Here is a 12710-nt window from a genome sequence, read left to right as displayed (position 1 = left end):
ACAATTACTATGTTTGTTTTTGTTTCTGATTTCCAGCTTCTACAGTTCTTTCATTTTTAGTTCTCTTCAGTACCCTGGTCAATCTTTATTGATCAACCAACATCAAAAAATCTAATAATCTGCTGATTGTGAGAGCTTGCTCAGTGTAAATATGTTGGTGTTCCCTACAATGATTGCACTTCTAAAGTATTTCATTGCCTGAGCCATTACCATGGGCACTCTATAAACACAAACGTCCCTTTCTCCTTCTTTCCCACTCTCCCCCTCTCTCTTTATCCTGCTCAGTCCATCCGATTACTTTTCTTCACTCTCTTTTAGTTCTGAGAGCAGTTGTAGGATCATATCCCAAAGAACATTTTTATATGACTTTTGTATGCTGGAGTAAAGGATCATTTGTTTAAGATCAGTGCACCATGCATCTACAATGTCTAGCTCAGTGCATCTATCACATATTATTAATGCTCAACTGTCTCAGTTCAGTATAGAGGTTAACCATGTTAACCAAGGCAGGATATAGCATAGGTGACCTCCCATTATGATCATACTCTAAGTGAGTTAAAAAGGAATGTGAAGAATACTATTGTGTAAATTTGGAGCAGAATAAGGGAAAATTCTCCTCCGTGATCCCATCACTATGCATCACCCATGAATGGTGAAATCTTAAAGGAGTAGGGCCAACTGCTACCTCGCCAGCTGATTAAGATACCCATTACGTCATTTATACATGGTGCACAAATACTAACATCTTTCCTGCTTGTTACACATTGGGGCATGGGTGGTGGTGTTGTATGAGGATTATTCAGGGAGTTTCTGTATAAAGCTGCTTATTGGATGATTTGGCATTGCAGGCATCATCATGGCAATATCAGTGGGATCTTTTACTGTCTGTATTGGTGAACTCCCGCTTAAAAGCAGAAAGCTTACTGGGAGTTCAATATGCATCTGTAATGCAGTGCTAAAGCTGCGGCAAATATAGCGATTTGCATGTAAATTATCATCCTCACTGATTGCAACATTATTATTTAATGTAAGATTTTTGGATTTGGGTTTTTGGATTTAAATTTCAAATCAAAATTTATGGGATTCTTTTAGCTTGTAACACCCAGATCTTACGAATCGTCCTTATCCAGACTGAGAGGAATAACCTACATTTGACTAACAGTTTCAGCTATAAAATAATAAAAGTCAGCCCCAGGCAAGTCGCTGTACCTCCAGATTCAATTACATCATAATTGTAGCAGTGATGTAAAATTTCTGGAAGAACAGCTGGACTCTACTCGAATCATCAATTGGCTTTAAATTTATACTGCAATTAACAGCATCACCTGTACAAAATCACTTTGATACTTTTGTGTAAATGTTGCTGCAGAGCTATTCTTGAGTTGGAACAGCAGAATTTCTGGTTGAAACTTGAATAATTGGACACATTGACTATTTGTCCTTTTTAATGGGAATTGATTAATTTTGGATAACTGGTCAGCATGGACGAGTTGAACTTGTAGGGTCTATTTCTGTGCTGTACACCTCTAAGACTCTATAGTGATGTTTGTCATTTTATTCCCCAAAATATATTTATTTCTGAAAATTGTAATTTGTGAAAAAAACACATCACACAACCATTTAAATTTGACAATATATGCAGATCAATACAATCTTATTCCATTCAAAATATTATGTGGCACACTGTGGTGCTTGACTATATGTGCAATTCTAGGGAAGATGTACAATATCAGTTTCACGTCAAACATACAGCCTCAAGGAGTTTTACAGCTATTGGTGTGGAGGACATTAAGTGGTTGACTTTACCCTGTAAATCCCAATAAAGAATGCTTTTTTATCCATTTATAAATGGACTGCATTCAGCATATGATGATTTGGAAATGAATTTTATTCATTAAATCAGACTCTAACAAGATAACGAAGATGGCTGCCAAATGTCAAACGACTTGTGCTTGATTGATGTAAAATTTCAACTTTCTGGGTTAATGTGTGAATAAATACTTCTCTTAAATTCATGAAGATCTGCTGCTATTTTGTAAACAACCAAAAGCTAAAAATTCCATACATCATCCCTTGAAAAAGTACACTATTTGCATCCAGTAAAAGTGGTTGGGGTGGGGATGGTACAAGGGTTTCTGTAGTTTTTTGATCTTGTCTGTGACACCATATTGAGCTTTATAGCTGTTGTTCCAAATTTTAGTTATCTCTTAGCATTCACCTAGCCCTAAGCCTTGGAATGTGCCAGTCAGCCACAATCAGTCCTCAATTGCTCGTTGTATTGAAAGAATAACAGTTTGGGAAGAATAAAATGTCTTTCACTGATTTTATGGTGTTCCAGCAGTAATTGCTATTCATCCCAGTTTCCAGAGAGCACAGAATCCACGGTTTTTAAATTGTTTGGAATGATCCTTGAAAAACAACATTTCTCCAAAACCTTCAAAAGGACATTCCTGGAGTTAGGCAGCAGTTTCTTTCATCTCCCATTACAATATCTTACCATTAGTCACACTTATCAAATAGGTAAAGTAACCAATTTTTTGCAAGATGGGCTTTTAAACAGTTCATGTTAAACACTAATAAAAACAAAAAGCACTGGAGAAACTTAGTAGATTTGGCACCATATTTGGAGGTAGAATCAGAGTTAATATTTTAATTCAATATGATTCTCCTGCAAAACCTGTCCTCTGTTCTGAGGAGCAGTCACATTGGACTCAAAATGCTAACTGTTTCTTTCTCTTCCCAGATGCTGCCAGACATGCTCAGTTTCTTCAGCATTTTCCATTCTTATTTCAGATTAGCAACATCTGCAATACTCTGCTTTTGTTTTATACTATGTTAACTGCATGTTGGTTAGCTTTTTTTTAACCTGAACATTCCTATTGTACTCTACAAAATACAGTTTAATGCATACCTTGCAACTTAGTGGTCATTCAAGTTACTTTCATTGCCCAAACTATCACTGATTTTGGAGATGTTTCATCATTATTAGTTATTATGTTTTGAAATTGGGACATGATCTCTCAGAGGAGAAAGTGAGGACTGCAGATGCTGGAGATCAGAGCTGAAAAATGTGTTGCTGGAAAAGCGCAGCAGGTCAGGCAGCATCAAAGGAGCAGGAGAATTGACGTTCGGGCATAAACCCTTCTTCAGGAATGAGGAGGGTGTGCCAAGCAGGCTAAGATAAAAGGTAGGGAGGAAGGACTTGGGGGAGGGGCGTTGGGAATACATAAATGGAAGGAGGTTAAGATGAGGGTGATAGGCCGGAGAGGGGGTGGGGGCGGAGAGGTCGGGAAGAAGATTGCAGGTCAGAAGGCGGTGCTGAGTCTGAGGGTTGGGACTGAGAAAAGGTGGGGGGAGGGGAATGATAAAGCTGGAGAAATCTGCATTCAGCCCTTAGCCACAAGGGATGAATGCAGATTTCTCCAGCTTTCTCATTTCCCTTCCCCTCACCTTTTCTCAGTCCCAACCCTCAGACTCAGCACCGCCTTCTTGACCTGCAATCTTCTTCCCGACCTCTCTGCCCCCACCCCCTTCTCCGGCCTATCACCCTCACCTTAACCTCCTTCCATCTATCGAATTCCCAACGCTCCTCCCCCAAGTCCCTCCTCCCTACCTTTTATCTTGGCCTGCTTGGCACATTCTCCTCAGTCCTGAAGAAGGGCTTATGCCCGAAACATCGATTCTTCTGCTCCTTTGATGCTGCCTGACATGCTGCGCTTTTCCAGCAACACATTCTTAAGCACATAATCTCTCAGACTCAATTTGAGAGTTTACATAAGTGTTCAAACAGTTTAGTCAATGAAATAACATTCTTGAACAGAGGTGCGGTCTATTTACTTCTTTGCTCCCAGTATTTTATTTTCTTACACTATCCTAAAACAGCGTCAGAATTTACATTAATACACGATCAAAGTACTGCGGGTGTTACAGTCTGAAATAGAGACAGAAAATGCTGGAAACACAGTACTCAGCAAGTCAGGCGAGATCTGTGGAGAGAAAATAGAGGTCAAAGATACCTGTACCATGGCATTGATATTGTAAGATATACAGAGTACTTCCTGTATTCTGTGTGCTTAAGAATACATATCCTCTCTGTTTCAGTGAATTGTCAAAGTCCAAAAATTGTGCGGCAGTACATGATTTTAAATATTAACAACCTATTATTAGCCATGTGCCAACACAGTAATCAGAAAACATTAATATCGTAATTTGCAGCATTATTTATGAGTTTTTTTTAAATGGCACATTCAATCAAAAGAGGGAATCGTTTTGTGTACAACAGTCCGAGCAGTGAGAAATAAATAAATCTCAACCATTTTTCAAGTTCAGTGGATTTGTAGATCATTCGAATTAAAGAAACAAGGAAGGGAAAGATAGAGAACATTATTCAAAGGATGACGAAAAGTGAAACGAAAAATAACAAGTTATGATGGAAGAGTAAAAAAACAGATCGTGCACGCACAAAACAATTGTAATTTTTTTAAAAAAATGTTAATTACTATACCCTTCATTTGATCGTGATTGATTCAAGCAAGTTTTGCAATAAATGAATCATTTGCACGTTACCTTAGTGCCTGAGGTATGAAGAGGCTCAAAAATAGTTCATTTAAAGAAATAAACCCGCGGCTGGGAACGTGAGCGGTGGGGGACGATGTTCAGCAGATGTCCAACCTCTCCTCCAGCCGGGACAAGTGACATCTCATTTCGGTGCCACCTCCTAAGCCAGCGGGGCTGGGAGGACCACTGCGGTCCTCCGAGGCTCGCCAGCCCATCCCGGCGTGCAGCGCGCCCACCGTCAGCAGGGCAATTTCAAGATGGCAGCGTCGTCGGCGCATCCGAGCCTGAGCAGTGGCCGGGACCGCGGAGCGACGGGCAGCTGAGCGTCGTGACCTGATACGACACGACACACCCACCCCAGAGCCTCCCCAACTCGGCGGGGGAACCGCCGCAAATCGGGCGCTCCTCCTCGGACTGCGAACGATGCGGACAGCCGGGGCGGCCATTTGAGAATCTATAACCGAGAGACCGGCGCTGGGGGGGGGGGAAGAGAGGGGCCTTCCTTCCATCTATCCATCCTTCCCTCCCGCAGGCAGTGATCAACGGCTGCCCGCTTAACCCCCGTTTCCTGGGAGGAGCCGCTTCTCACACAACCCTCCCTCCCTTCACCCATCCCTCCCTTCACCCCTTCCACATCCCACCCCCTCCTCCCTTTCTCTCCTCTCCTCTGCCTCCCCCTCCTTCTCTCCCACCCGGAGGATGATGTGTTCGGCTCCGGCTCCTCACACAACCGGCGGTGGTGGCGCCGCCTCCTTCTCTTGCACCTCACACCCGGACCCCGGCTACCCGCCCTCCGCGACCGCCGTTGCCGCCGGCTCCTCCTCCTCTTTCCTGTACACGGACTCGCTGATCTTCCCTGCTCCTGGTCCCCGGATTGCTGCTTCTGCAGGAGCAGGAGGGATGGAAGCCGCCGGGCGGGTCCAGCACCAGCTGCTGTCAGGGAAGCTGCTCGGGAACAAGTACCGGCGGCTGTTCGCCGCCGCCCTGGACACCCAGCACAGCAGGTAAAAACAGCAGTGTCAGCCTGAGTCTTGAACATTACGCCGGAGATATTAGAAAAGGGTACCCCCTCTCTCACACACAAACAATAAACGTATAGAAAGCACAGGGCGCAAGCGAAGCCCCACATAAATTATTTTCCCAAGGCCGATTTTGCAATAAAACAACTGTCTTGAGCACAATAGAAACATGAACATAATTGCGCCTTTGCTGATGCAACGTGCTTCAGAATGTGCAGGTTAACTCAGATTTGGATAGGATGCTTCTTGTACCAATGAACCAGTGGACCGGATGGGTTAGTGGGAAGGTGGTATTGAAGCTTGTCAACCTTGATAACCGTTGGTTATGAATTTGCACCGTGAGCAAAGCATGAATGTTTTTTTTATATGCTGACACAGGCCCAGCGCACTGTACTCTGTCTGGTTGGCTGACAAAATGCAGGAACTCTTTGCCGATGCCTATCGTGATAGAGTCAGGGGTTTCCCTTGCTCGCGTGAATGTAGTTAGGGTTGCTTACTCGGTGATGAGCCTGGGTGACTGTCCGGGGTGTCTGGCAGTTTTGCCTCTGCACACGGATATGAGATTGCAGGGAAATGTGAGGCGTTGTCTTGGGGATTTAGCCACAGATACCACGTTTCTTCATTACTGTTGGGCCAATATTGCGGCTGTAGGGTGAAGGGGTTGTAAAGAACGTTGTGCTTTTATTTATCTTTTCGTTGTTTAGCTTGGCTTATACTCATAGACGTGGTAACTCGATCATTTCGCATGAAGGACGGTAAACCCTTAGATGACTGCAAGCTGAGAGACGCGTGGAAAGTGGTTCTAAGGGTGGTACAATTTTGAGTCTCGGCCCTTCGCTGTCAGTGTATATTTCAAAACAGCCGTAGAGTCGTGAGCTACCTCACCTCTTGAAACAATCGTCGACATTGACACTCATAAACAGCAAATTCTGATCTGCTTTTGGTTTGTTTAGGATCGTTTGTAATTAACATTTTACAATAGATTTCTCTTTCTCTGACCAGTAGGTTTCACTGGGGCGGAGAAAGCTTTCATGATGTTGTGAAATTGTTCGGTTAATCACGTGCGTTATTGAAAACGAAACCTATGGTGCAAGGACAACGAAACGGTTGAAGAAGGTTTCGTTTAATCCTTGATCGAATTGACAGCACATCATATGTCGTGAACAATGTCATTAATATAAGGCAATTTACATTCATGTGCTGCACTTGCTATGACAGGCCGTTTTATAATTTGCAATATGATGTCGTACGTACCGTACGTGAATTACCTAATCTATTTGGACGTTGTAGGGTGGAGCTTTGTTTTTCTCCGATGATTCGATTGCAAATCAGCAGTAAACGCAACAGACTAGGAATGCCCAGATCTTTCTGCACCTAAATAGCATTGATTGTTAATATTGAGTAAAACAATGGGAATATACTAGACCAAAATGTCTTGAATAGGTGTAGGAATGAGTGCATTTATTGGGGTTACAGCATACTATGGGATATGCAGATGATAAAAAAATGCAATGGTCTTATTGCAAGACATTAATGTTAATTGTGATCAGATTAAAGCTACATCTTGTGTTTTTTTACGGATCTGCATGATTGCAAGTTAAAGCTGTGTGATAAAGAGGACTGTACAGATGTTACATTGTTAGGGCTTGCAAAATAATTATTGCGTGTTGTTTAAAGGTGTTTTTGTTATAGGTGTTTGAGCTGCCAAGTGTGATACTCTGTACATATAATATATTCGTTATATGACCAGCTTGTGTTCTTTATTCTTGTTTGTTTAAAACAAAAACACAAATTTTGAATATTAAATATTGGAATGCATTTGATAAGTGAAAAACCCCAAATCTGTTTGTGAAATGTAATCTTTATTTTCATAATTAAGTCAATTTAAATAGCAGGTTAACTTTAAATTGTGATTAAAAATGATACTGACTGGGATATGGTGAAAATATGGCAATGACTAGTCTACATTCTATATTTTCCACAAAAGATTTAAAGTCCTTATTATTATTGTTCTGTTATGCATCACTGTTTATTAGTGTATCATAATAGAATGATATCAGTTGCTCAGTTCCTGAATGGCTACTGTCGATATGAAACTTACTGGGGTTCCTGTTTACTGCTTTGCTGCTTACTTGGCATCTTTGTCACCAAGTTATTGAAATAAATCTATGGTTTGCACAAGTGAAAAGCAGATGAAGTGTTCTACAATGCAAAGCATCAAGTTGAGACAACACTGTTTTGTGTTATAACCATGTAGCGGTTATAGGATTTGAAAACAAACTTAGTCTTTGCATTATCTGTTTATTTACCAATGATGAACAATTGCATTCTGTGATTTAAACGAAGCTACTGTAAAATCCTTTACTCAATTAAAATGATTCACACATGCATAAAAGGTTGTAATAACATCTAGCTGTTATTATATGTAACTGTTCTGAGATTTCATCTGAAGAATTTCTGCAGATTGACTTAGTTAATTGCCAGTTTAAATGATTGTGGATTATACTTTGAGGTAATGAACATAACCTGGTGTCTTGCTTTGTGATAAAGTCACTTTAAAAACTTGATATGTAGGGTCACCAAAATATAGCAAATAGGACTAGGCCATTTGACCCTTTGAGCTTCCTTGGCATTCAGTATGATCGTATTGATTGTCCAAATTGTTCCTGTTTTCCCCTCGTTACTTTAAGCTTCAAGGCCTCCTTGAAAAGGTTCCATGTCCTTTGGATTAAGAACAGAATCTTAAGACCCATCTCTGAACACCTAAAGTACTCTGAATTTTATTTTTCCAAAACAAAGCTGTTAAACCAGAATGCAAATACTAGTTAACTATATCCCAAATATAGCTTACACCAAAGTTTGTGCGAAGATTTGTAGCTCAGGTGCTCGTTGTTGTGGTTCTGTTCGCCGAGCTGGAAGTTTTTGTTGCAAATGTTTCGTCCCCTGGCTAGGCGACATCATCAGTGCTTGGGAGCCTCCTGCGAAGCGCTTCTTTGATGTTTCCTCCGGTGTTTATAGTGGTCTGTCCCTGCCGCTTCCGGTTGTCAGTTTCAGCTGTCCGCTGTAGTGGTTGGTATATTGGGTCCAGGTCGACGTGTTTGTTGATGGAGTTTGTGGATGAATGCCATGCCTCTAGGAATTCCCTGGCTGTTCTCTGTCTGGCTTGCCCTATGATAGTAGTGTTGTCCCAGTCGAATTCATGTTGCTTGTTGTCTGCATGTGTGGCTACTAAGGATAGCTGGTCGTGTCGTTTCGTGGCTAGTTGATGTTCACGTATGCGGATTGTTAGCTGTCTTCCTGTTTGTCCTATATAGTGTTTTGTGCTGTCCTTGCATGGTATTTTGTACACTACATTAGTTTTGCTCATGTTGGGTATCGGGTCCTTCGTTCTGGTGAGTTGTCTGAGCGTGGCTGTTGGTTTGTGTGCTGTTATAAGTCCTAGGGGTCGCAGTAGTCTGGCTGTCAGTTTCGAGATGCTCCTGATGTATGGTAGTGTGGCTAGTCCTTTTGGTTGTGGTATGTCCTTGTTCCGTGGTCTTTCTCTTAGGCATCTGTTGATGAAGTTGCGCGGGTATCCGTTTTTGGCGAATACCTTATATAGGTGTTCCTCTTCTTCTTTTTGCAGTTCTGGTGTACTGCAGTGTGTTGTGGCCCTTTTGAATAGTGTCCTGATGCAGCTTCGTTTGTGCTTCAACAAAGACGGCATACTTAAACTACTGGACTTGTGCCTCACAACACACTTCACATTCAACAACCAGATATACGAACAAATCAACGGAATACCCATGGGATCACCAATCTCGGGACTCATAGCAGAGGCAGTTATGCAAAGGTTAGAACAGACAGTCCTACCACAAATTCTACCACAAATTCAACCCCAACTCTGGGTCAGATATGTCGATGACACGTTTGTAATCATTAAAAACACGGAAATAGAAAAAACACACCTGATCATCAACACCACACTCACAGGAATCCGATTCACGAGAGAAGAAGAAAAGGATAGCCAACTCCCATTCCTAGACGTGATGGTACAGAGAACACCGAACGGAGAATTCACTACAAGGGTATACAGGAAAGCCACACACACAGACCAAGTCCTAAACTATGAAAGTAACCACCCCAACACACACAAACGAAGCTGCATCAGGACACTATTCAAAAGGGCCACAACACACTGCAGTACACAACTGCAAAAAGAAGACGTCGACCTGGACCCAATATACCAACCACTACAGCGGACAGTTGAAACTGACAACCGGAAGCGGCAGGGACAGACCACTATAAACAGCGGAGGAAACATCAAAGAAGCGCTTCGCAGGAGGCTCCCAAGCACTGATGATGCCGCCTAGCCAGGGGACGAAACGTTTGCAACAAAAACTTCCAGCTCGGCGAACAGAACCACAATAGCTTACACCAATCATATTTCTTGATGAGCGACAAGTTGGAGAAAATTTACTGCGTTGTTTTAATGTTAAAACGAGTAATGCGTTGGAAATGACCTAATACAAATAATTGTTCTTCCCATTAATTTTGATGCTTATGCAGAAAGTGGTACAGCCTGTGTAAAAACTATTATGATTTGATGATCAAGGGAAGTTATTTTGGTTGCAAAGGAAATAAGAAAGGGATGCTCACCTGATTAGGATTGTACTTTAGACCAACCAGCAGTCAGTAGGAAATTGAGAAGCAAATTTGTAAAGGAGATCTATTACCTGTAAGAATAATGGCGTGGTAATGATAGGAAATTTTAACTTTCCAAACATAGACTGGGACTGCCATGGTGTTAAAGGTTTGGATGGAGAGGAATTTATGTGTGTACATTTTCTGATTTAGTATGTGGATGTACCTATTAGAGAAGGAGCAAAACTTGACCTTCTCTTGGTAAATAAGGCATGGTAAGTGACTAAGGTGTCAGTGGGGAGCGCTTTGGGGCTAGTGATCATAATTCTATTAGTTTTAAAATATTGATGGAAAAGCACAGAATGGATCTAAAATTTCAAGTTCTAAATTGGAGGAAGGCCAACTTTGGTGTTAGGCAAGAACTTTCCAAAGTTGATTGGGCGCAGATATTTGCAAGTAAATGAATGGCTGAAATGTGGGAAGCCTTCAAAAATGAAATAACGAGAGTCCCGGGACGGTGTGTTCCTGTTAGGGTGAAAGGCAAGGCTGGTACGTGTAGGGAATAGTATATGACAAGAGAAATTGAGATTTTGGTCATGAAAAAGCAGGAAACAGATGTTAGGTGTAGACAAGGATTGAGTGATTCCCTAGAAGAGTATAAATGGAGTAGAAGTATACTTAAGAGGCAAGTCAGGAGGGCAAAAGGTGACATGAGATAGCTTTGTCAAATAGGGTTAAGGAGAATCCAAAGGGGTTTTAGAAACACATTAAGGACAAAAACACAACTAGTGAGAGAATATGGTCCTTAAAGATGCTGCCTGACCTGCTGTGCTTTTCCAGCACCACACTCAACTCCCCTTAAAGATCAGCAAGGCTGACCACATGTGGAACAGCAGGAGATAGGGGAGATACTAAAAAGTATTTTGCATTAGTGTTTACTGCGGAGAAGAATATGGGAGCTAGAGAAACTGGGAAAACAAATAGCAGCATCTTGAAAAATCTCCATATTACAGAAGAGATGGTGCTGGATGTCTTAAAACACATAAAGGTTGATAAGTACCCAGGACCTGATCAGTTGTACCCTAGAACTGTGTGGGAAGCTAGGGAAGTGATTGCTGGGCCTTTGCTGAGATACTTATATCATCGATAACCACAGGTAAGGTACTGGAATATTGGTGGTTGGATAATGTGGTGCCCCTATTTAAAAAAGTGATAAGGAAAAGTTAGGGAACTCTAGACTGGTGAGCCTGACATCAGTGGTGGGCAGGTGTTTGGAGGGGATCCTGAGGGACAGGCTTTCCATTTATTTGGAAAGGCAAGGACTGATTAGGGATAGTCAGTGTGGCTTTGTATGTGGGAAATTCTTATTTACTTAATTGAGGTTTTTGAAGAAGTAACCAAGAGGATGATGAAGGCAGAGCGGTGGGCATGATCTATATGGACTTGAGTAAGATGTTCAAAAGGTTCTGCATAGTAGACTGGTTAACAAGCTTAGGTCACATGGAATACAGGGAGAACTGGCCATTTGGATACAGAACTAGCTTGACAATACGCGACAGAGAGTGCTGGTAGAAGCTTGCTTTTCAGACTGGAGGCCTGTGACCAGCAGTGTGGAGCAAGGATCCGTGCTGGATCACTGCTTTTGTTATTTATGCCAATGGTTGGATGTGAACATGGGAGATATGGTTAGTAAGTTTGCAGATGACACCAAAATTAGAGGTACAGTGGACAGCAAAGCATGTTACCTCAGAGTGCAATGGAACCACGATCAGATGGCTGAGGAATAGCAGATTGAGTTTAATTTAGATCAAAATGCAGTACCTCACTTGAAAGACAAATCAGGGCAGAATTAATAACTTAATGGTGAGATCCTGGAGAGTGTTGCTGAACAAAGAGTCCTTGGATTGCGGGTTCACAGTTCCTTGAAAGTGGAGTCTTAGGTAGATAGGATAATGAAGACACTGTTTGATATGTTAACCTTTATTGGTCAGCACATTGAGTATAGGAGTTAGCTGGTCATGTTCCAACTGTACAGGAGTTTGGTTAGGTCACTTTTTTGGAATTCTCTGTTCAGTTCTGGTCTCCCTGCTATAGGAAAAATGTTGTGAAACTTGAAAGGGGTCAGAAAAGATTTGCAAGGATGTTGTTGGAGGATTTGAGTTAGAAGAGGCAGCATCGGCTGGGGCTATTTTTTTTGGAGTGTTGGAGGCTGAGAGGTGACCTTTTGGAGGTTTATAAAATCATGAGGGGCATGGATAGGGTGAATAGCCAAGGTCTTTTTCCCGGGGTGGGGGACTGCAAAGCTAGATGGCATAGGTTTAAGGTGAGAGAGGAAAGATTTAAAAGGGACCTAACGGGCAACATTTTCATGCAGAGCGTGATGCATGTATGGAATGAGCTACTGGAGGAAGAGGTGGAATTACAACATTAACAGGTATCTGGATAGGTATATGACAAGGTAGGGTTTGGAAGGATTTGAACCAAATGCTGGCAAATGGGGCTAGATTTATC

General features: G+C 42.0%; 1 protein-coding gene and 1 long non-coding RNA gene across 15 annotated transcripts in view; one reads left to right on the top strand and one right to left on the bottom strand.

Annotated features, from left to right (window-relative positions):
- The window catches only part of LOC148149736 (uncharacterized), a 61868-nt gene extending 56921 nt beyond the window's left edge, over positions 1-4947 (bottom strand). Inside the window, exon 1 of the long non-coding RNA XR_015757408.1 lies at positions 4567-4947. This is a non-coding gene — a long non-coding RNA (uncharacterized LOC148149736). The remainder of the gene's footprint in view (positions 1-4566) is intronic.
- A 217-nt stretch (positions 4948-5164) lies between these two features.
- mycbp2 (MYC binding protein 2) overlaps positions 5165-12710 on the top strand; it is a 256550-nt gene continuing 249004 nt past the window's right edge. For all 14 annotated transcript variants that reach the window (XM_087987962.1, XM_087987958.1, XM_087987960.1 and 11 more), the window contains exon 1: positions 5165-5561. In XM_087987962.1, the coding sequence (XP_087844088.1) occupies positions 5257-5561 (305 nt within the window). In that variant the 5' untranslated portion in view covers positions 5165-5256. The remainder of the gene's footprint in view (positions 5562-12710) is intronic.

Source organism: Chiloscyllium plagiosum, unplaced genomic scaffold (assembly GCF_037043375.1).
Source record: "Chiloscyllium plagiosum isolate Xiang-an unplaced genomic scaffold, Cpla_swu_hap1 HiC_scaffold_6, whole genome shotgun sequence".
In the NCBI taxonomy this organism is placed as follows: domain Eukaryota; kingdom Metazoa; phylum Chordata; class Chondrichthyes; order Orectolobiformes; family Hemiscylliidae; genus Chiloscyllium; species Chiloscyllium plagiosum.
This window is presented reverse-complemented; position numbering and strand designations above follow the sequence as displayed.